General features: G+C 47.0%; 1 protein-coding gene across 1 annotated transcript in view; it reads right to left on the bottom strand.

Annotated features, from left to right (window-relative positions):
* Positions 1 to 3,493: 3,493 nt before the first annotated feature.
* Positions 3,494 to 25,235, bottom strand: part of MARCHF4 (membrane associated ring-CH-type finger 4) — a gene marked incomplete at both ends in the record, with an annotated part of 70,463 nt that continues 48,721 nt past the window's right edge. The window contains 3 exons of the mRNA XM_079783068.1: positions 3,494 to 3,861; positions 18,157 to 18,349; positions 23,461 to 23,616. Coding sequence (XP_079639194.1) covers positions 3,494 to 3,861; positions 18,157 to 18,349; positions 23,461 to 23,616 — 717 coding nt within the window. The remainder of the gene's footprint in view (positions 3,862 to 18,156; positions 18,350 to 23,460; positions 23,617 to 25,235) is intronic.

Consider the following 25,235-nt stretch of genomic DNA (forward strand, 5'->3'; position numbering starts at 1 on the left):
TGAGCTCCCTGCATTGGTCTGACCCAGGTTTCCCTGAAACGAGTGCCAGGTGTCCGGCAAGAGCGGAGTGGAGTGGTTACAGTTAAGCCTGGGTGGCCTGGGATGAGTTCCTGGCTGCTGTCAATGGGCTAGTTCCTTAACCTCTTTGTCTCAGTGTCCACATCTGTAAAATGAAGGTAATAATGACACCTACGTCATCATTTGTGGGAATACTAAGAGTGTTGATACATATAAAGTACTTAATTTGGTGCCCGGCTATGGAAAGAGATTTAGGTGTCAGCTAGCATCTTGCCCCATGCATGTGCCATACTCGTGAAAGGCACATGCGTGTGGCAAGTGAATTCTCTGGCCACTTCTCATTGCTCTGCATCAGGTAACACCACAGGAAGCTGGGACATTTGTCTGGTGGAATGAAGGATGATTTGCATGTCTGGAAGAGGAAAGTGGTCTCTGGCCCACAGAGATGCATAGAAAAACCCAATCTATTCATTTTGGGGCCCATAAGTTCCATTTCCCAAGGCACAAAGAAGCTACCACCTTGTGTGGAGTCAAAAGTGGATTTTCCTTTCTGAGCTATGATTGAACTTGAAAGCTAGGGTGTAAGTGGGAAGCAAAGGAGGCATGTCTCCTGCATGCTGAAGGCAGTCCGGTCCTCTTCCAGGAGTCTCTTATTCACCCAAAACTATTTGTTGAGCACTACAATATGCCATGCACTATTGTGCATCCTGAATATATAGCAACAAACAAAACAGACAGGTCTTTGAAGTCTTAGAGCTTCCATCATCAAGATCCAACACATGCTAGCATTCTATGAGAATTTGTCATTAATCCGATGCCTCTTCTTCAGTAGCATGACCCTGCACAACCACGAGATTCTGAAGTTACCTTGAGTCACCAAAGACAAGTGATGGCCACTACAGTTGTGGTGAAGTTTGCATGTTGTTGCAGCCTAATACTTTTTCTGAAAATAGATAGTCCATGTAAGACATCTATACTTTCCATAAATATGTATTTTTTGTTAATCCTCACCTGAGGATATTTTTCCATTGATTTTTTAGAGAGAGTGGAAGGGAGGGGGAGAGGGAGAGGGAGAGGGAGAGAGAGAGAGAGAGAGAGAGAGAGAGAGAGAGAGAGAAACATTGATGTGAGAGAGACACATCGTTTGGTTGCCTCCCACATGGGCCGGACCAGGGCTGGAGATCGAGCTTGCAACCGAGGTATATGCCCTTGACCAGAATCAAACCCGGGACCCTTCAGTCCATGGTCCAATGCTCTCTCCACTGAGCCAAACCGCTTAGGGCTTCCATAAATATTTAATTGACCTGAATGGCCTGTTCTGAGACCACACAGAAAAATACATACCTTTACTCCACAGGAAATATCTGTATGGTTTTGTTGGGTTTCACTTGTTTATATGTTTTGCTTGTGTGTATCCTTTGGCCCCTCACCAACTGTTCTGTCCATCAGGTGAGGAGCCTCCCTAACCAGCACACATCCTACTGATGACATCGCTCCACCAGCTCTGGTCCTGAGGACGGAGGCCCCGGTCAGGTGAAAGGGAGGAAAGATCTTGTCTGCTGCCTCACATGGCCAAGCCTTCTCCTGGGACCCTCTAATAGTCAGAGGAAGAGTCGGGGAAGTGAGGTCAGGACACATTCATCCCTCCTGAGGTTCTCTCCGCTTCTGTGAAATGACCTGATGGGGTGGAAGCTCTCCAGATTTCCTCTCAACCCTGGTCTCTGCTTCCAGATTTCCTGGGCAGAAGGCAGGGTAGGGTTTGGGAGCTGTTCTTTTTTACTTGAAGGACTCCCATCTGCAAAGAAGCCAAGAAGTGGCCAGGAGTCCCAGGGCTTCATAAACAACACACACACACACACACACACACACACACACACACACACACACACCGCCCTGCCATACCCGATCTGTACCTTCAAAGCAGAAATAAAAACACCCTTGATTTCTTGCTATGAGGAGACTTAGGGATGGAGAAGACACAGGCAAGGAGAGGCAGGATTCCCACAGAGGGAAAAGGGGGAAGAGGAAGGAAAGCTCACATATGGAAAAGGACACTAGTGATAGGGAAAGAAATTTTATTTTCAAGCTTTTAAGAGAATAATACAAACAACATAGAGTTTTAAAAAACCCTAAAAACTGGTTTAAAAAAGTATTTGACAATGTCCCTTGAATACCCATGGATGATACAGCCATTGTGCAATGACAAGAAGAAACTCTGCAGGTGGCCACCCAGTGGCCTTCCCTGGCAGGGTCCCAGGAACCAGTGGGCGGGCTCAAGGGACAGTGCTCCCTGCCAGGGTCCCTGGACCAGCCTTGGTGCTTGGGAAGAACCAGGGAGCACTAGCACTGAGGGCTTAGCCAAACTGCCCTCGGGGAGGGTCCCCAGCAGCAAGGAATACTTAGACTGGTCTCACTCCACTCCACTGGCTGGGATACATCCAGCCAACTCTCTCCCACTTGCTGTAGCAGCTTTTAGCACGTGCCCAGCAGAGTGGGCCATGGGTGGGCAGGCAGCAGGGGAAGTCACTTCTGGATTGACAGGTTTGAAGGCTGAAGCCACAGCAGCAGGACTGTGCTTGAGATGCCCATGGGAAATCTGTACTTTTCTCTAGTTGTGTGTGTGTGTGTGTGTGTGTGTGTGTGTGTGTGTGTGTGTCCTGTAAACATCTTTGAGCCAAATCACCATAAAATAAAGTAACAAGGGCACAAAAAGACATCCAACTCCAAACTTAAACCCTCGTTGAGCCCATCTGAAATTGGGAGTTCCACTTTGGAAGGTGTGGAAAGGAGGAAAATCCCCCCTCCCTCTGGCCGCTCACACCAACACCTCCCTCCCTACACGGTCCACCCAGAGTCGCTAAAGCCATCTGAGTTAGAAATCCTGCCCATCCCAGTGAGCTCAGGGGCTGCAAAAGCTGAATGTCATCCCTGCCAGTCCTCACCCGTACCTCTCCCTCCCCCCCGGCCAGTGGGTCAGGCCCAGAGAGGAACCAGAACAAACTCAAGGGTAAAGCAGGGCAGGCTGCAGGTGCTTTTCCTTCTGTGCCCTTTGCATTGCTTCTCCCTCCACACATGCACAAGTGGGCACCACCCCCAGGCTGGCTGCAGCCTTCACTTCCCCCAGGTATTTGAACATGGGTACATGTGGCCGGTGTTGTCGTTGCGTTTTGTTGGGTTCAGTCTGTATTGCACTTCGTTGTTGAGTTTGTATTGGTTTTCCTTGTTCTTGTTGGAGAATGGTATTGACTGATCGGAAACCACAAAACCACACCAGCATCACTCACTGCAGTTCTAAACCTGCCCCCAGACCCCTCAAGACCCCCCCACCCTCTGCCTGCCCTCTTGCTCTGGCGCCTGGGGAGCCACCTGGCCTCCCACACCTGCTCCCCAGACCAACATCCCATCGGGCCCAGCCCCTTCCCAGCCCACCCTCCGCTGTTGTGCATGGTCACGGCCGCCCTTCCAGGCGCTCCTTTCACACTGTTGTGACCCTCATGACGAGCTCTCGGCTACCGCCCTGGGGGCTCCGCTGTTCATGAGGTCTTAGGTGACTCAAGATGTGCAGGATGGTGTAAGCACAGTGGTGATCAGAGGGAGGACCTGAGGGCTGGCTGGCTGCCCGGGCAGGGCCTTCCTCGGGGGCAGGGGTGTCCGCAGCCTCCTCTTCTGAGGAGAGGCCATTGGCCTGGGTGGACGAGGAGGTCCGAGGGTTTGTCCTGCCTCCTGACTTTTGATCCTCCAGGTCTTTTGTCTTGTCATAGTTCAGCACTTTCCACTGCTGGTTGACAGCCTGCCACCGTTTAAAGATGCGGTACACGGAGGGTCCCTCGTGGATGATGAGACCTGAAGCCGCAGGGAGAAGAAGGAAAGCCAGGTAAGGAAAGCAAGTCATAGTCTCCCATTATTTATAAATGAAGATGGGTGGGGGGGCAAGCTGGATTTATATAGTTTGATTTGTTCTTTTCAAATCTGCCTTTTGGCTCTGAGCCACATGGTTCCCATCCCTACATTCCTAGGCTCAACGAGTCTTTAGTGGGTGAATAGCTGAGCACTTCCATGTGATACCTCTGCCTACCTCTACTCTACCCACCCACATTGTGACTTCACAAGATCCAAATTTGTTGTCTTTGAGGTATAATATAAATATGGGGAGGGGCAAAAGTAGGGTTACAGTTTAATAAAATAATACAATAATTAATAAATAATAACACAAAAATAAACTCTGTTTTGAGTACTCACAATTGTAAACTTACTTTTTCCCCACCCTGCATTTTTCCCCCCTTCTACTATGTATCCATGGCACCCCATACTTAGCTGATGTTGAATGAATCATATACTTTTAAAGGCACCATGAAAGAAACCCCATGGTCATGCCATACCTGCTGAATGATATCTGAAATTCCACTAGTTAACTCTTTGTACAGCTAGCCCAACGCTACTGAAATACACACACCCCTGGGAGAACTTGGACACAGTTATATTGGCCAGTGGGAAGGTAGAGTCAGAAACAAGCCATGTCAGACAACCAGGCAAATAAATATTAATTGTGTACCTACTGTGTGCCAAGTACTAGAGATACTGCAGTGAGCAAGACAGGAGGAATCCTGCCCTCAGAGCTTACATTCATTCTAGTGGAGAGACACATAACAGTTATGTAAACAAGCCAGTAGGACTATTTCAGGTACTGAGAAAATGCTATGAGGAATGTAAAATAGGGTTAAATAGGCACTGGCTGCAGGTGCTAAAAGGTCCTGTTTAGCAGGAAAGTGGTGGGAAATGATATTTGAATTGAGACCATGCAAAGGCCTGAAAGGAGAGCATTCAGTGGTAGGAACTGCAAGTGCAAAGGCTGGGGGCTGGGAATGAATGCAAAGGGTCAGAAAAGAGGTCAGTGTGGCCAGGGTGCGGTGAATGAGTGGGGAAGTTCAGGGAGATAAGTGCAGAGGCCAATCAATGATAGGACCTTGTAGGCCATGACAAAGAACTTGTATTTTAACCTGATATAATGGGAAACCATTGAAGGGTTTAGTAGGAGGGATAATGTGATCTGATTTACCTTCCAGAAAGTTCATTCTGGCTCCTGTGAAGCAATAAATGAGGAGGACAAGAGTAGGAGCAGAACACAAGAGGAAATGATGGTGGCCTAGACCAGGGTGATAGCAGTGGAGACAGTGAGAACCATTGGAATCAGGATGTATGCTGGGAGTAGAGCTGACAGGTGTGGTGTGGATCAAGAGAAAAATCTGAACAACTGGAAGGTTTTGGCCTCAGCTGTTAGTAATGGTGCCATTTATCAAGATGTGAAAGGCACAAGGGTAGAGGGTGTGGATTTGTGTGGTGGTGGCAGTGGCTGTATTAGTTTCTTATGACTGCTGTAACAAATGACCACACATTTAGTGGCTAAAAATAACCCAAATATATTCTTCTGTAGGTCTGGAGATCAGAAGTCTAAAATCAGTCTCGCTAGGCTGATCTGAAGGTGTCAACAAGGCTGGTTCTTTGTGGTGGCTTTGAGTGGAGAATATATTTCCATGCCTTCTTCAGCTTCTAGAATTCACCTTGCTTCTTCCTTGCATCAGTCCACCTCTTTGTTCCACTGTCACATCTCCTACTATTCTTTTGTCTTCAAGCCTCCCTCTGCCTCCCTCTCATAAGAACACTGTGATTACTACATTGGGCCCACCTGAGTCATCAGGATAATTGCCCCATGTCAAGATTCTTAAATTAATCACATCTGCAAAATCCCTTTTATCATAATAAGGCAACATTAATAGGTCCCAGGGATTATGACCTGGATGTCTTTGGGGGCCATTATTTAGCCACAGTGATAGTTATACTAGTATTTTATTCATGGTACATTTAAGATGTCTGATAGAAATCTCACTGGAAGGACCAGCATGGCAGTTGAACATATAAGTCTGAAGCTTAGGGAGGGGTCTGGCCTGGAGATAGCAGTCATCAGTGCAGAGGTAGAAGGTGAAGCCTTAGGAATGGCCCAGATCTCCTGGGGAGAGATGGTAAACAAGTGAAGAGAGCCAATGACAGAGGCTCTCTGTGGCTTCTGATGTATAGAGGTTTGGTGGCGATTTGGTGGAGGTGAAATCAGCAAAGGAGGCTCTGAATGAGCAATAAGTGGTGTAGAAGCAAGACCAGCAAGTAGAGACCCAGATGTCTAGAGAAATATATATTTCAGCAAAGAGAGTGTGATAACTCTTGAAAATGCTGTTGAGAGGTCAGTGAAATGAGGAGTGACCACTGGCTTGGTGGGCACCTTGAAGGTAAGATGATAGAAGTGAAAGTGCGTCTTTTTCTTCCATGAAGTCATTAACTAAGGAGGAAGAGATAAGGAAGGAAGTGCAGACAATTTGTGGAGAAAATAGAAAGTGAGAAATAGTTATCTTGGAAAGTGGAAGCGTGAATTTACAAGGGAGATGTGGCAGAATTATCTGATGGTGTTTGGTGCCCATTTGAAATTTGTGGCCATAAGTTTGAAATGAGTCTAGTCATTGGTTATGTGATTTTTTTCTAAACCTTCAACTGTTTGCTAGGAGCATTTGTGGAGTAAGAAGAAAGCTGGATGTAATCAATGTTGACTATTTCTCCAGGAAAGTAAGGCAGGAGAGGAGGTGAGAATTCTGGATGTTTGCAAGGGAGTAGTAATTACCCTGGGGAGGAGTGAAGTAAAGACACAAAACGAATAAAGAATAATGAAAAAGAAAAGCTTTAGGGTCAATGACAAGAGGTCTTCATGAAGTTGGAGAATTGCCTTTTCAGCCTCTAGAAGTCACCTGTGTTCCTTGCCTATTCCATGCATCAGCCAAGGAATCAGTAAACCACAAAGATGGGGATGGGGGGTAATCATCAGAGAGTGGGATGTTTAAATCCAGACTTCGGGAGTGGTGTGGTTCTTGGTGAGGATCATGTCTAGAGGATGACCATTTGAGTGGGGCTGAGGTGAGCGGGAGGAAAATTATTTTGAAGTAATGAGGAGTTGGGCATATTTTCTGCATCATCCACCTCAGTGCTATCAGACCAAATGTCCTCTTTTTATAACAAATATATTTTAATATCCCCTTTTTTATCCTGAAATGAGGTTCATAAGATAAGTCACTATGATTTTATATATATATAAAATATATAAATATATATATAAAATAAAGTGGGGGGAGCAAACAAATGGGAAATCATTTATAACAAGACTATATAAATTTCAATATAAATGCTGGGTACAACTACACTTGAAAACAAATGAAAACCTCATGTTTCCAAAATTCCCACTAGGGGATGGTACCACCTCTGCTGAGAACCACTGATCTATAAAGATTCTGAAGTCAAGACTGGTGGGAGGGAGTGTATGAGTCAGGTCCATCAAGGAATGTGAGTAGGCAGTCAGCAGCCAACAACATCAAGAAGGGGATCCCACCTCCAGACCCCACAGAATAGTGCATGATAGGAAAAGCAGCCACCACTTGAGACAGTCATGCAAGAAATAACGTCTTCAGGAGACAGTTATGTTGCAATTAAGGGAAGATGAAAGTTATACTCAGAGAAGGGCTGCCAAAGATGGACCACGAGGTCCAGAGGGCACAATAGAAGGGCTGGGAAGATGGGACCGGTTAAGGGATGAGCAACACAGGAAAGGGATGATTGTCCATATTGTGAGGGTGGTCTTGGAGGTTGGGACCTGTGATGGTGAGTGAGGGATGATGATGATTAGGAATGAGGCACAATGGAAATTACAGCAATTGTAAATCTAGAGGTGGCTGCTCTGGCCCCTGCGGTTAAGCACTGACTCACAAGAGCAAACAGTACTGAGTCACTCCAGCCTCCTGATGTGAAGCAAAGAGACTGGATGGGAACACCTCAAAGCCTCTCCAACCTCCAACACACTGTGATCCTAGGAGGCAAGACTGCTACCCACTGTCACTCTTGTCTCCAGGATTCCAATGGCTCCTGCTTTTGCACTTTGTATAACAAGTCTTCAAGGGTTCATTGAAGGAGAGACAGTCTCCCTGTAGCCCAGTAGATCCTAATGTGTTGAGTATGTACACCTTTGAGGATCTCATGGAAGCTAAGGACCATCTTCCTGGAAAAAGAAAAACCAAACACACAAACTGTCCTTATAATTTTAGGGAGTTCATAAATCTTCAGCGGACCACTGTGGACCCCTTGATCAGCCTGCCTGATTCTGGACAGGGAGGCTTGCTCTTTACCCAGAGCCTTGCTCTCACCCTCTCCCAATGTGCCAACTCTCATCACTTCTTTCAACCTTTTGAATACATGCCTATGCACCCTTAGCACTATACCATTTATTTGTCCATTTACTCCATAAGCCTTGTTTGAACACTGCTATGCTCTTTCCCCTCGATCATAAACCCCTGAGGACAGGAGGTACAGTTGAGGCTTGGGCAGCTAACACAGTTTCAGGAGACTGAAAAGCCTTAATGATGATGGAGGAGACAGGGGCCTTTGGGAGAGAGAAGCAGGGTCTTTTGAAGCCCTAAACTAACTCTTTCCAGTAAGAGCCACTACAGTTGATTCCTAATTAGCTTCCTCATCAGACAGTTTTACCCTGATTGAATAGGGTGGCTTAAATTTTTGGTCTGAATGCTGCCTTCTAATTATCTAACTGTCTAATGTTCAGGAAGTAATTAAACCATTTTAATGGATAGGTGGCTGAAGGGGAGGAGGTGCACCTGTTTTTGTAGATAATGCTTGTTTGGCAAAAGTTGGAAGAGCACAAACTACCTCATTCACATATACTCCCTAGCACTCCCTCTGCTTCCTGCTCTACAGACTACTTATTGGTTCCAGGGATAGCAGAATTTTTTTAAATGGGGGAATATGAGAGAGAGAGAGAGAGAGAGAGAGAGAGAGAGAGAGAGAGAGAGAGAGAGAGAGAGAGACTGGAATTAGAATAGAAAGAAAGAAAGAAGGTGATTGGTGAAGGGAGGCAGAGAAGGAGCAGGAAAAAAATGGAAAATTAGAGGGCATGGTAATATTCAAAACCCAGTAAGTTTTGGTTGTGTCCTTTTTGGGGGTTTTCTATGTCATTTAACGGTTACCTGGTAACCACCTACAATGTGCAGGCTTTGGGCTGTATTTGTGGGAAATCCAGTTCCAGAAGCATTGCTGCCTTTGTCTTTCTGACATCTCTCTGCCTTTTTGGCCTCCGCTTCCTCACAAAACTGTAGGCTCCATAGGTTGTCAGGACCTTTCATTTGTCATCATAGCTCCCCCTGACCTCCAGCTTAAACGGTCCTTTGCTCAGCTAGGCCCATGAGGGAAGGTGGCCACTGTGAGTGGATGGCTCCCATGCCCCTAGCTCACCACAGCAGTGTCAGGGAGTTCTTCTGGATGTGGCATCCCCATCCTCCCTTGCTGAACCTTGGCCATTGGCTCTTGTGTCCACAGCAGTGAGATACAATTTAATTCCACTTGGTATTTCCTGAGTACCTATTATGTGCTTCTATGAGCACTTGGTTCCCATCATGCATGGAGTTAAGAGGCCAATGCTAACTGAGAAGTCTGTAGAGAAGCCTCTGGTTCCCTCTCTAATGCTAGAATCCTCCTCCCTACCCCCATCTCCTGCTGGTGTCCTCATTAAATGGCATAAAAGTTGCAGACAACTCTCCAACAGTGCTTCTCAAACTTTGGCATACACAAGAATCAACCAAAGAGCTTGTAAAATACAGACCCACTGGCCCGGCCCCCAAAGAGTCTGACTCAGTAGGTCTGGGGTGAGGCCTAAGAATTTGCATTTCTAAGCAGCTCTCGGGCAATGCCGGTGCTGCCTGTGTGTGGACAGCACTGCCTATGACATGGTTCTTATCCTGGCCCACTACCTCACAGAAGGCTCTACATTTTAAACAAAAAAGGTAACTATAAGTAACTTAAAAAATACTTCCAGGTGTGACAGACATGAAAATGCCAGACCACTGGAGAAACGGATTATTCCTCTCCTAGACCCAAAGACCTTTGGGCTCCACAATTTAAAGTCAACTTACCAATGGGCATGCATTGAACATTCAGAGCACTGTCACTTTACTAGCCTGTGGCTTTAGGTAATTACTTTTTTTCTGAGTAAATTGGGGCTGATGCCCCTTTCTTATAGGGTTGTTATGAGATTAAACATGGTAATGAGTCCTTCATGCTGATGCCTGGCACAGTGTGGGGCACACATTTAACACTCAATGCTACCTGATGTTGGTTGTTGTGGGGCCAGGGGAGATCACAGGATAGAAAGTGCCCCCTCATATCTCTTCCTCCTTCATTGCCATCCCCATCCCCAAACAGAAGCACATGTTCTTCCATCTCCTAACTGTCCTTCCTGAGCCTCAGGGTGAGTCATTGTTTATCGATAAGTAACATGCTGGAACTGAAAGGAGCTCTAGAGACCAACCGGCTCCACTTCACATACCTTGGTTGCAGACTCCTCCCCGGCCCTGGCCCTGGCCCTGGCCAGGGCTCTTGCAGGAAGCAACCAATCAATGTGTTTCTCAAAGTGGAGACAAGCCTTCACACCTGCGTCTTCTCTCCCACAGCTGAGAGCCTTTAGTAGTCACCTAGAGCAGTGGTCGGCAAACCGCAGCTCGCGAGCCACATGCGGCTCTTTGGCCCCTTGAGTGTGGCTCTTCCACAAAATTCCACGGCCTGCGCGAGTCTATTTGAAGAAGTGGCGTTAGAAGAAGTTTAAGTTTAAAAAATTTGGCTCTCAAAAGAAATTTCAATAGTTGTACTGTTGATATTTGGCTCTGTTGACTAATGAGTTTGCTGACCACTACTCTAGGTCAAGGGGCCAAAGAGCCACATGTGGCTCGCGAGCCACAGTTTGCCGACCACGGACCTAGAGGGATGCTCCACTCCCCCTGCAGAGTTACAGGCAATTATGAGACAAGACACCTCGGAAGCCCCACCATTGCCAAACACTCACCTTCCAGATGCTACCCCTCAAGGGGCTAGCCCTGTCAGGACCTGCACCAAAGAACTTACCAGGCAAGTGTGGGAAAGAAATCAATATAACCAGCTATCTGGGGTGGGTTCAGAAGCTGCTGCCAGGATAGGCCTCATTGGCAATGCCACTTGCCCAGTATTCTCCAGAGGTACAGCTCTGCGCTTCTCACAAGTAGCCAGGCTGCACTTCTCGGGGCCTCCCTGAGGAATTGGCGAGATGTGGGTGCAGGGGCCCCATTTGGGCAGGCTCACCTTGACTTGAATGCTTTGAGTCTTAGTTGATGAATGCTTTTTGAGTCATCTGACTCTTTCAACAAAGACTCAAAGGAGAGAGGATGCTGAAAGCACTCAGTGAGGGCGAATGCAAAGCCACCTTCTGTTTCCATCTCTCAGTGCCCAGGGAGAGGTTGTCCCTTGGAAGTAGCTTCTGAAAGAATTCCCTTCTGAGCAGGGCCCTGCTGGGCAAGCTGACCTTGGTCAAGTTGTACAGAATGTTTCTCAATGCATCGGCATGAGAACATTCCAGGCACTCGTACCCAGGTCACCGCAGAGACCTGTGAGAAGAACTTTGTTGGAAATTCATTGTGTGCTGAGGCTCTTTGATATGACGTAAGCTTAACTCAGTAGTACTGAGTAGGAAAGAGAAGTATCCTGGAGCCCCAAATTGAGATGCCCATGCCTGGAAGTGTGTGTGAATTATGCCCTATGATACTGTGGATTTTTTCTGTGGGGTTTCTTTATGAGGAGCAGAGCTCTAACCATCTGGACACATACAGACAGAATTTCGTTTCTTGGCCATTCTGGATGGTTATCATGAAGGTGTTGGCAATGATGGTGATTGATGGTGATGACAGTCAATATTTATTGAATGCTTACTATGTCTGTCACTCCAAAATGGCTTTGCAAATACAGTATACTTTTCATAGAAACCCTGTGAAGTTGGTAATATAATCTCTATTTTACAGAAGAGGAAAGTGAGCTCAGAGAGGATAAATGTCTTGTCCTAAGACACACAGCTTATACATGAAGTAGGACATAAACCTAGGTTTATCTGAAGCAGAACAGTACCATATGTCTGGGCTGCTTCATTCTCTGTGTACTCCCTCCAGAGAGAGTGCATCTATGGAGAAGATAATTTTTTTTGAAATTATATATGTGTATGTATATATAATTTCTATTTGAAGTCATAATAAGATGTGTTTTAATATATGTGTCACATTGTTATAACAGAGTGGTTAAGAATGTGGGATTTGTAATCAGATGAAACTGGGTTTTAGTTGTATGACCTTGGGTGATTTACCTCTTAGCCTCAGTTTTCACATCAAGAAAATGGACATTATGCCCTAGCCACTTTGCTCAGTAGATAGAGCATCAGCCTGTGGATGGAAGGGTCCCAGGTTTGATTCTGGTCAAGGGCACATACCTTGGTTGCAGGCTCCTCCCCAGCCCCGGCCCTGGCCGGGGCTCTTGCAGGAGGCAACCAATCAATGTGTTTCTCTCATTGATATTTCTCTCTGTCTTTCCCTCTCTCTTCCACTCTCTCTAAAAATCAATGGAAAAATATCCTCGGGTGAGGATTTAAAAAAAAGAAGAAGAAAAAAAGAAAATGGGCATTATAATAGTAACTATATCATAGGATTGTAGGGAATAAACAAGATGATGCACATAAAGCACTCTTCACAGTGCTTGGTATATAATGAGTAATACATTTTAGTTATTATTTTATTATTAGTATTATTAAATAAGTATCACATAACTTCATTTTAAAAGAATTATTATAAAGTTACAAAAGTAGTTTATTTATACAAACATGGCCAAGGATAAGCAATGGGTATTGAGAGGAAAAGTATGTGGGTGTCCCTTATCTGTACTCTCTTATTTTCCATTAGCTGGAGATAAGACTCAAAAGCCCTGTGAGACTGTGGAGCCACAAAATGGAAGGGGCATGGGTCCTTGAATTGCTGTGTGGAGGAGAACCTCCCACTGATCAGGAACTTCTATTGCATTAAGCCACTGAAATTTGGTGGCTTATTTTTTAAGCGGGAGATACCCTTATTAAAATCACTCCAGTACTAGGTTAGAGGCCACATGAGAAAAGCAAAGTAGGGCATGTTTTCATGTGGTCTCCAAAATGTATTAGCTGGCTTGAGCACCCACCTTATTTATCAGATTGGGCTATTTCTAGTCACAAACCCCTGGCAACAAAGAGACATGCCACTCTGAGTCTGTTCCAAAGACTGTGCTGCAGGCACTGAAGACAGCTCTCAAGAAGTGTTCCTAAAATATTTCGAGCTTGTCAGCACAACTGGATTAAGTGAATTACCTCCCAAGGGGTCTCCTTTGAGAGGGACAGTGCTTACTTGGTGTGTCTGCTTCTAAATCAGTCATCTTCATCCCCCAAGCATCCCAAAGTTCAGCTATGGGGAGAGGTGGTCATGCATGGGAAGCCGTGAGGGGTGAGAGAGGGCATGCGTGAGATATGAGTTAATAGTAAGTTCAGAAAATTGGACAAGTCACATGCAGATAATGAAACATAGACTGAGCCTCACTTGCTGGTTTACATGGTTGATACCTATAGATTGTTTGTCCTCCAAGCCATTAATGAGACTCCCCCAGGCACAGTTGTCAACCTCTGAGAATTATGATATCTTCTCACAATGGACATCACTTCAAAATCCTAGGATGTCAGACCCAGAAGGACCTTGGAGGTTATCAGATTCAACCCTCTTATTTTACAGATGAGTTGACTGAGTTGTAGAAAAAGGAAGTAACTTGGGCATAGAGGTAGGTAGTGGCCATCTTGTTTTCAGACCTAGATCTTTTATTTCCTAGTCTCTTCCATTGCATCAGGCTGCCTCCTCCATATTTTCAAAGTTTTCTAACCAGGGAATTAAAAGGTTTGACAGGCAGGTCATTTCTAGCCCAAAGGAGGGAAGAAGGGAAGGAGTCTTTGTGGCATACATGTATTTTAAGTTAATATGAATTAAAATTAAATTGGAAAATGTTTTTATAGTTCTGCTGCCACCACCCCCTGCCTGCTTGCTACAAATCAAGATTTGAATTCCTATATTTTAGAGGGCAGGTACCAGGTATCTCTAAATTAAAGGAAACAACCTGAATAGACAGCACACAGAGAAAACTTTAAAAAAATTTTTTAAATAATTTTGTTAACTGTATTCCGCTGTCTTAAAGATTTGGAGCAAGCTCAGAAATGTTGCTCTCCTTCCTTCTCCTTGACCCCGGTCCACCCACGAGTAAGAAATAAATATGGTAAGGATGAGGTCCTTACGTTTGCAAAGTCGACACTTTGATGGCCAATCTCTTGGGTCTCTGAAGTGAAAAAAAAAATGTGTTTGGTGCCAAAGACCTTAATTAATTTGCTCTTGTTAAATTCTAATAACTTGACCCACTGGAGCAGAGAACGTCCCATTTGTTTTCTGTGAGTCTCTGTCAGCTTCCCTGCTGGGGCAGACAGTGTCATTAGAGATGACGGAAGAGAGGCAGGTGGAGCGAGGACGTTCAGTGTAATCAGATCTTCTCATTGAGGGGACACGCATGAGGGGACCCAAGACCTTCCCAAAGAAGCACTGCTCCAAATCACAGCAGACTCTCAATTATGTGAGGACACAGGGTCAGGTTCTCTAGGCTGTAACTGGATTCAGCAAACCTTTATTGAGTGCCTATGAGTGGAACCTACTCTAATCAGGTGCCTCCTAGTCTGGCTACTGATAACTTAGGAGGGCCTCCTCCTTACCTACACTGTCTTCTCCAGTCCTCTCAGCAACTCTAAAGATGGTGGTATTATTCTATTCCACAGGAAAGGAAAGGGAAACAGAGACTTCTGTGGGGACCCTGGAAACTATGCCATGGTGGATCCTACACCCACTATTGTGAATCTTATTTCCTTCCTGGGCTATTATTTGGGGGCCAAGAGACTAGCCCTCAACTAGGATATGGATGTCCTGCAAGGACTCACCTGCAGAGGTAAGCCAGACCTGCCTGGTGGAGGCCATGGTTCCCATCCTGCTTTCCTCTAAATGAATCTGGTGCCAGGTGTGCTCACTGGTAGTTCTGTGGGTCTGAATATCTAGTGGAGCCTAGAAATGAAGAACCTCTGGTAGATGTTGCAGGCTTCACCTGCTTCTCGCTTCCAGAGAGCCCCTAAAAAGCTGATACTCTGTAACCACTTATGCAGTGCTGTGTGTTTTTCCTCAACTGGCCAGCACACTGCAGAGCAGGAGAAGTGACACGTACTTGAACTTTATCCTCAAAACCACTATCATCACTACTGATCATCATCACCATCATCAAAATCACCATCGTCACAGCCACCATAAGAATCTATGCATTTCAACTACTGCCTGTCACCTCCCTCTCCCTTCTCCAGGTCACATGTTACTCCCTTTTTTATTTTGTCTACCAGCATTTTCTCCCGTGGACAGCCTCTCCTAGAAAAACACTGAACGGCCCGGCCAGCGTGGCTCAGTGGTTGAGGGTCAACCTATGAACCAGGAGGTCACGGTTTGATTCCTGGTCAGGGCACATGCCCTGGTTGTGGGCTCAATCCCCAGTGGGGGGAGTGCAGTAGGCAGCTGACCAATGATTCTCTCTCATCCTTGATGTTTCTATCTCTCTCTCCCTCTCCCTTCCTCTCTGAAATTAATAAAAATATGTATTTTTTTAAAAAGCAAAACACAACGGAGAGTCCAACTCAGTCTAAGAAAAATCCTTCAGTCTCAAAGTTTTACTGTCTGAAAAAATGGGAAGAATGATCCTTGCCCTGGGGGACATGCTCTGACACTGTTAGCTCCAGTATAGCCAACAAAATGATAGAACAGCCTCTGAGCAGGAGAGACCCGAGCACCAGGTAGGCCAGAGTAGGGGTGTTGGGTGGCTCAGAGCCACAGGGAGCAGGGCAGGCCTGTTTGTGAGGGCTCTTCCTGTAAGTGGACACAGGTGTATCAAAGTGGCAGGTGGCATCTGCAGGTATCCCTTAAGTGACCCCTGGGACTCCTCTACCTGATGTGAGAGGGCTAATAGAAGGAACATGAGTTCCACTCCCAGATGAGCAACCTTGAGCAGGTCACTTCTCTTCTCTGGGCCCAGCTCTCTCAACTGCAAAACAAGGGAGTCGTGCTGGTCGATTGTACAATCTCCTCTATGTTCAATTATCTCAATCGTCAGACCTATGGAGCCCTGAATGGTAAGTGGTATTTATGCTCCTCTCTCTCACCCACACTCCCACCAGGGAAGGAGAAGTATATTCCCCTGCCCCACTACCTCTTTGATGGAAGGCTTGTTGGTGACTTGCATTGGCCAATGTCTGTAGGCAGAAGGAGCAATGTACCAGCACTGAGCAGAAGCTTTGAGAAGCATTGCACGTGTCAACCAGTCCTCCTGTGCTCCTGCACTTGGCTAGGAGAATACACTCCTGTAGTCCCTGCTCCTTTAGCCTGGGCCCAGCAGGAAGAGACGGCTCAGAGCAGGCCCAAAGCCAATGCACAGTCAGAAGCTAAGCCCAGCCAAGTCCAGCAGAGCCACAGCCATCTTGTAGTCCCATGAATGGAAAATAAATGCTTGCAGTTGTAGGCTCTGCAATTTTGGAGTTGTTTGTTACTGCAGCCAAAGCTGACTAATACACCACGTGACAGGAAAGCATGTCTCATAGAAGCTCATATCAATGACAGATCAAAAACCTGCCTGAAGGAGAATGAAGGGCAGCTGGAGGGGCCTCTACAGGAAGGCCCCTCCATGCCAGAGCCCCACACCTCCATATGGAGACACAACTGGTTTTTGGCATCAACAAGGCCAGGCCTCAGCAGGAGTAGGAAGGGAGTTTTGTGCAAGAGGGAACTAAATTAGAATGCCTCAAGTCACATTCCTCCATTAATGGTCCTCTTTCTTCCACTGCCCTCCAAACCCGGGCAGTCTGCTTATTTCACTGCCTACATGCCATAATTAACAGTCTCTTGAACTAGGGGTTGATGTGTTCGTTTCACTAGCATAGAGAGTCAGGAAGATGCTTAGACAAGTTCACAAGTTCCAGCATCACTAGTCGCTGGCTACTGTCATTAGTATGCAAGTGTCCAACCTCTCTGGTTCTAATATTAAAGAATTCCAGAGAAACTCACATTAATATAATCCCAGCCAAATTCCAGTTAATAGATGTTTTTCTGCCAAAAAAAAAACACCTTGTAGCATTTTTATATAATTCATAAGCGAATGCCCAGGGAAGACAGCTGTGGCACTCTGATGCTGTGAGCGCTATGGTGTAGGGGAAATCTGAGAGTTCCAGGTCAGGATGTGCAGGCTTCCCATCACTCAGAAAACCAGGACCACTCCCCACTCCTCAGTCACTTGGACGAAGACTTCAGAGTTGACAGCCTATGTCATTTGTTGAGGGAAAGATCCAGCCCTCCACCAACCAACCTAACAGGAGGTTAGAGAGGGGAACATAGATTTAGGAATGGGATAAGCAGGAACTCAAGTGGTGGGTTTCCGACTTTTTTCTAAAACACTGATGTCTTTTAAACAGAATCATACCTGAAATGGAAACATGTAAATAGATAAAAGGACAGAAGCTCAGGGTGACACAGGAGTGAAGAGTCAGAGCCTGGCAGGGCAGCATTCCATTCCCCTCCTGAAGGCGGCTCCTGAAGCTGGGCATGGAAGCCCAGGGCTACACACAGTGTGAAAATAATTAGACTAGAGAAATCTTGGGCATTGGAATCAGCTTATGGAAAGCTGGGGAAAGGAGGCAGGCATCTTCAATACTGGTTCTGGGCATTTTGCTGTGAAGAGAATGAAACTAAATGTGCAGGCAGCCCTGGTCTGGTTTGGCAGCCATGGGTACACAACAGAGAAGAGGCTTTCCTCATCCGGCCAGAGGCAGATAGACTGACCAATGGACTTTTCACAAATCTTCATAGTGGCAAGCCTCCTTATTTATCTTCAACCAGGCAAGACAGATATGCTTGGAAAGATTTAGATCTTCCTTCTCTTCCCTGCTTCCCACTCACTTCCCACTGACCTCCCAAATTTAAGCCACCAGCCCCTCCTGAGCTCACAGGTTTCAAGGCTGCTGCCTTCTCTGCTTTGACCTCCCAGAGGGTGTGGTTCTAAGGGATTTGTCTAACTCACCATCATTTGGCTTCCCACTTCCCATGGAGACAGGCCCCGACTCACCGATGCACACCACGTCCATGAACCCATACATCCCATAGCAGATCTGGAAGAGGAGGTCTTGGCGCTGCCATTTTGCCGAGGGACTGAAGGTTGACCAGATGAGCCAAGAGATACTGGCGATGAGGAAGAGGGAACCCAGGATGGCGGCTGCAATCTGCACCTTCTCAATGACTGTCAGAGAGATGGCCTGCCACTGCGGGGTGAAGAATGAATTGTCGGTAGGTTAGCTGTTGCTCAGATACCCTCATCCCATTCCCATCCCTCTTCCTTTTGTCACCCCCAAACTCTCACTGCTGGTTTAGGATTTAAACCAGGGCTTTTCACTAGTGATACAATGGATATTCTTGCAAGTTTTTTAGTTTTACATTGTGCTTTTTTGGTGGAAGAAACCTATATCACACCAAATGATTAAAAGTCATTGTAGGGGTGGGGTTCTGGGCAGACATGGCTGCGAAGGAAGGTCTTTGCAGTTGATTATGACACAGAGAAATGGGGAGGGGGAAGTGAAAATGCAGAGCTAATGTGGGTGGCGTTCAGGGCCCAGAATATTCTTTTCAGAGCAACACTGTTTCCTTTCACACTAATAGGTGCTGAGAGGACACAGGCCTTTTTTACTTTTCTACAACACCGGGCATGCCATTTAATATACATACTGGAGATTACCAATTCAACAGACTAGGAGAGGACCCAGGATGTGGAGGAGAGATAAGAAAAACAGTATAATCTACTGACTATATATGAACACTAAGGTTTCATTTTTTTCAACAGAAAAAGTATTATACTAATAGCAGTATTGATGCATGGGTTGAAGGCTAAGGTATGGGTGAGTTCCAGCTCTGAAATTCTGCTATTTATGGCGATCTAGGTAGCAGAGGCCTGAATGAGCCTGGAGTTGGATTTTAGTTTGGGATTTATTCATGCTGTCACTCAACAAACATGTGTTGAGTATTCTCTATGTGCCAGCCACTCTTCTAGGAGCCAGAGACAAAGTGGTAAGCAAGAACATACAAGATGTCTGCTCTCATGGAGCTTACATTCTAGAAAACACAGACAACCAAATAATTTCTTACAAATGTAATTTATCAGCAGTAAGAAAGGGAGGTCCATGGCACTGTGGAAGTCTATAAATGGGGATTTGACCTCCCAGGAGAAGTAATGCTTGAATTGAGTAGGAGTTGACTAGAGAAAGAGAGGGGAGGGGGCTCCATGCCCAGGGAAGAATGTGTGCAAAGGCCCTGAGAGTATGAAAACTTGGAAGAAGACCAGAGTGAGTGGAGCAAAGAGAGTGGAGAGGTTGTGGGGTGAGATACTGGAAATACAAGAGGGGAAGACCATGTGGAATCTTGAAGGATACGCACAGATGTTTGACTTTGTCCTAAGAGTAAATATGATGCTTTTGAACAATTTTAAGCAGGGAAGTTGGACAATTTTACAAGGATCAGGCTTAGGAAGGGGGAAGGAAAGACAATCTCCTGATCATAGGAAGTTGCATAACACCTTGCAGAGAAGACCCCCCCTAGAGCATTTCGGCCTAAGCCAGAGGAAAGGCAGGGTACCCTCCACCTGCGAATGCTCACTCTGCGTTCAATGGCCGGGATGCGGGCACTGGTTCTGGGTCCAGCCGGGACTGACCAATGGCCCCCAAGGAAGTGTAACCACTGGAAAACATGTCGCTTGCTAATCTAGATGTAGAACATCCACCTTTACATTTAATTATCCCATTACACATCATTGGGCTTTTAAATTTTCCACTGCTTCCTCCCGCCTAGGGTTACACATAACAAGGGAATTTTCCAGAACTCTGTAACCTGAACCTACAGACATTGCTCATATACAACAAATGCTTTTTCCAGGGCCTGTCCCACTGTCTGTGAAGAGGGTTCTTGACTGGGCTTTTTTGTTTCTATCATTAAGTCATCAATAACCTCCACCTTCTCCTGCTCCAGATTTAAAAAAATCCCAAAACCAAAGGCATGGAAAAGTTCCCTTAATTCCTAAAGCCCTTTCTGACCAGCCCCCAAGCCACCTGTGGAAACTAAGCAGGGCCCCAACTACAGTCTGAAGCATGAAGGAGTGGGGTGGGGGCCATCGTCAAGGCTGCCCTCCTGTCTGTCCCGCGTGAGGCTCCCCAAGAGGTGCAGGAGCAGAAGCGCAAGGAGAAAGCAGAGAACAAGTGACTAAGGTCTCAAAGACGCTGGTGGAGGGGGCGGGGGAGAGAAGGGCTCCAGAGGCTCTAGGCTCTGCAGCCACCAGACCCAGAGCGAAATTCTGAATGCAAGCTTCTCAAGCGCCGCCTGTTCTGCAACACAGGGAGCGCACATGGGGCACTGAGTCTGGGCAGGTGACCCAGTTCTAGCCGAGCTCTGCCCCGACTTGCAGAGAGTGACCTAGGAGAAGCCAATATGTCATAGACTCCCAAGTTGCCCTTTTGTAAAAGTGGAAATAATCAGTCCTACTTCCTAGAATATTGTGAGGGTTAAATGAAATAACTTTCTGTGCTTCTTCGTATGTTTCAGCAAAAATATAGTTATGCACGTTGAGTTGGGGGCTGCCTAAAGGTAAATGTATTCAGCAAACTCAGTGCTGTGCACTATAGGGTAGAGGTTAAGGGCCAGACTCAGGAGTTAGACCCCTTGGATGCAACCCTGCTCCACCAGGGTGACCATGGGCAGATTGCTGACCTCTCTGTGCCTCCACAGTCTCATCTGTAAATTGGGAATAATAACAGTACCCACTGCATTGGGTTGTTTTCAATATTAAATGAGATAATATAGATGAATACTTAGAACAGTGGCTGGCCCCCAGTGAGCACCAACTGAACATGAATATAACTGCAGCTCAGGTGTGGCAGAAAGGGTAAGAAATAGCCATGAAGTCTTGAGACCACTGGGCCACTCCGAAACTCCTTTCTCAGTGGCTCTTCTGCTAGAACCAGAGCTTGCAGAGGGTCACTGAGGTAACATACTGTCCTGGCTGCTGTTTCTCACCACTTTGGATGGGGCCTCCCGACACTGAGCAGAGGTAGCCCCAGCCTACCATCCATTGCTCTGCTCACTGGTGGTGGGGCCTGCCCACTCTGTCCCGTACCTCGGGGGGGCCTGCCTGGCTTGTGGGAGCCGAAGTTGTCCCACTGAGGCTCAGCAGGCAGCTGTCTCACACTTGGCTGGGCCCAAGGAGCCCAGGACACACAACTGGGACAGTTTGGGCAACAACCACACAACACTGCTGCTAGTCCAAACTGCTTCCTTCTGTGCTGTCTGGAAAAGTGAAGTGATACCACTGCACTCCCAAAAGCAGCAGAATTACAGCAGTAACTGAGCAGTAAAGTAAAAGCTCACTTTTGTCAATTCTGCCATTTGTTTGCTGCACTTATGAGATTAAAATAACCTCCCGCCCCCCAGGAAAGTTATCCCTAAATGGTTTTTTGTCTTATGCGTCAAAGGCCAATGCCTGTTAGTGAGCCAAGGGGGCACTCATGGGGAGACTGGCAGGTTTGGACCCTGACCCTTCTTCAAGGCTTGAGTCAGCCGAGAAGGAAGGGGAGAGTTAAAGCACCGGGGTGTGGAATCAGCTGTCTCACGACACTGCTATTTTAAGACACTGCAAGATTTGAAACGAATGACTGAAGATGGAACCAGCACAGGGGGAGGCACCTCTTGTTCTGACCCCTTGTGCCACCATCAGGATGGCTGAGGTGCCTGGGGGTTTTAATGTCTCCTTCCAGAAAAAGATGGCCCCCTTCCCCGGTCTACACACACACACACACACACACACACACACACACACACACACACACTCATTCCTGGCAGTACCCCATGTAAGCTGTATAATGTCTAAAATAAAGCGCCCTGGACACTGCAGCTCTAGATTTTCAGCTGCCCCTGCCCACTGCATGCAGAGACTCCACCCCACCATCACCACCAAACCAGCACCCTCCTGGGCTCACAGGGTCACTCGCCCTTCCCCCTCAGGGAGGACAGTGAAGCTACTGTGCAGATGCTCAGGTTCCCACCCTCACTAACCTGCTGGCTAACTGATGACGTGGCAGCTTAACTGGCTGACCATGTGTATGTGGAGGTATTTTCAGAAGCCAAGCACTCTCTACATGGGCGTGCCTCAGAGGGAGAGCTGTTCGAGTTGGAGGATTTATGAGGTGGTGCAGGGCCTGCCGGCTCCTCTGGGATGATGGATGTGTCAGGGCAGGGACCTATAAGAACCTCAGTTCTTATAGGTCCAGCCCTGTCTAAATCTGCTTGGTAGACCCTACCCCCAGCCCAGCCCTGCCCCTCCCTGCCCTTGCCCTTCACAATAGCCTGTCCCCTTTTCTTCCTTCCTTATTTTTAAAAATATATTTTTATTGATTTCAGAGAGGAAGGGAGAGGGAGAGAGAGATAGAAACATCAATGATGAGAGAGAATCATTGGTCGGCTGCCTCCTGTACACCCCCTACTGGGGATCGAGCCCGCAACCTGGGCATGTGCCCTTGACCAGAATTGAACCTGGGACCCTTCAGTCTGCAGGCCGATACTCTAGCCACTGAGCCAAACCAGCTAGGGCTCTTCCTTCCTTATTGCCCGTTCTCCACTTTCCCTCTGCCTCCCTCTCCTGTCTCTTCTCCATTCTTCTCTGGTCCCTGTCACACAAGTGGGATTTGCGGATCAGCAGCATCCATATCACACCATCAACCAATAGCTTATCAGAAATGCAGAATCTCAGGCCCCATCCCAGACTCCTGAATCATGTCTGCATTTTGACAAGATTCCAGGTGAACTGCATGTACATTAAAGGGTGGGAAGTGCCATTGAATCTCCTTTCTCCTTCTTTCCTCTTTTCTTACCCTTAGCTTTATCTCAGTCTTTCTCCTCACCCCTCCCACCTTCTGTCTTTTTCTCATTCTGCTCTCTTCTGTCCTCTGGTCTTCCTTCCTTCCTTTCTTCCTTTCTTCTTCTTCCTCCCTCCCTTCTTTCTTCCTTGTCCTGTCCTTTCCTTTCTGCTTTCATCCATCCATCCATCTGTCCACCACTCTCTTGTTCTCTTTTCCATCTGACTCTGCCCTTCTTTCCTTCTATATCTATTTTTCTCTCTTTGCCTCATTCCTTTCTCCTCTTCTTGTTGAGGCTTAAAAAAATACGCAAAAGTTCTTTCATTTCCTCCTGCCCAAATGCCATCTGTGATCTTGCCCACCTAGCCCACCTCATTTCTTTTCTCCAAACTGCCCTGACTCTAAGGTGAAGGCAGGGGGTGTGGGAAGTCCGGGTCCCAGCACCACAGTGCCCCTAGCCAGCGGGCAGCCCCCTGTGTTACCTGCAGAGGATTCTTTGTGCTTATGGCAATGACGTGGTACTTGTAGTAGCACAGCTCACAGCTCCAGCAGCCCCGCTCGCTGATCCACTTGATGAGGCAAGGCTGGTGGGTACACTTGACGGAGCCATCACAGCGGCACGGGCTCAGCAGCTCCCCCTGCAGGACGAGAGGCACAGGGTGGTGAGGCCCAGGATTTGGCTGGCTGGCAGGCAGGTGGGCGGGCAGGTGGGCAGGCGGTAGGCTGGGTAGCCAAGACCACACCACTGAAACCAAGCCACAGGCTTTGTTGGAAGGCACCAGACGCCACAGAGGAGACCTGGGCTCCAGCCTCCCCACCGTGGGAGCCAGGCAACTTCAATGGAGTATTAGCCTCCGTGCTGCCTGAGTCCTAGTGTTGCTGTGAAAGTGAGTGAGTTGATTTCTATGGAAGCCTTCTGCCATCCAAAGGGGGTCATACCCTGTTACCCCTCACAGGGACAGTATATTATTCACCTTTGTATCCTTAGCACCCAGTACAGTGCCTGAAACAGACACTATCCAGCTTTGGCAGGGGCATGCATACATGTCTGTCTGATGGACAAGAGACTTTGTGCCTCTAGGACAGTGGTCAGCAAACCACGGCTCGCAAGCCACATGCCTCAATCAGATTGAGGACGTTTTTAGCAAAGGCCAGCTTAGGAGTGCCCTAATTAAGTTAATAACAATGTGCCTACCTATATAGTTTAAGTTTAAAAAATTTGGCTCTCAAAAGAAATTTCAATCGTTGTACTATTGATATTTGGCTCTAATGACTAATGAGTTTGCCGACCACTGCTCTAGGACATGGCCAGCTCTGGCTCCGGGTGGGCAGCAGTGGCACCTGGAAGAGGGGTAGAAATCCTTGGTATGGAGTAGCTGCTGTGTGTTTCTGGGAAGGAGATAGGAGGGGGTGGGTGGAGAGAGGTGCTGGGTGAAAGACAAAAGCCCTCATTATTCATGGCAGCATTTCCTAGGCTCATTTATTCTTACAGGACGAACTGGGTTTGATTAATCGGTTGTTAAGCAGCCATGTCAAATTGCCGATCAGGTAAGAGACATTACTCCCAGCCCCCGAAAATGGTGCCAGCCGACAGTGAAGGCTGCACCTCTTGCTCCCCAAGCAGCAGTCACGAAGCAAGAGAGCTGGGCCACCCCTGAGAATAAGGCCTGGGCCCTCTGTTGTGGCTCTGGATGTGGGACCCCCAGGGCTCACTGGAGTCACCCCCCTCAACCCAGCCTCAACATACTTATGTGAGAAGGGGGGGCATGACCTTCCCAGTGCCACATGTGGGGTCAAGAGGTCAATGGTGTGCTGCTTCCCTGAAGCTCCCGGTCCCCCACTCTCCCTTAGGACTGTGCAACCCAAAAGGCAGAATAGGGACTTTTCAGGCACCACAAACAGTGGAAAGCAAGGACACCAAAACTGTTAGAAAAGGTTCACTTTGATGGAGGAGGCAATCCAGAATTTTACCAAATAAATAAATAAATCTGCAAAGAAGCTATTTTAACCTTGGCATTTATGCAAGTTTTATTTCGTATATTTTTATGTATATTGGGAGGAAAGCCATATTTTTTGTGTGTATGTTTAGGGCTCTAAGAGTCCAGGTTAAGGACATTCACCATCTCCAACTGGCCATGCCTGTGTTTCCCAAGAACAGAATTGGAAATGAGCCAGCAGCCCGACGGATTCAGGTTAGACTTGATGTTCTTTGCAGGAAACTCTGTTAGAGGCTAAATGGTGGAACATGGAAACTGAA

Source organism: Cnephaeus nilssonii (genome assembly GCF_951640355.1).
Source record: "Cnephaeus nilssonii genome assembly, chromosome: 10".
NCBI lineage: Eukaryota > Metazoa > Chordata > Mammalia > Chiroptera > Vespertilionidae > Cnephaeus > Cnephaeus nilssonii.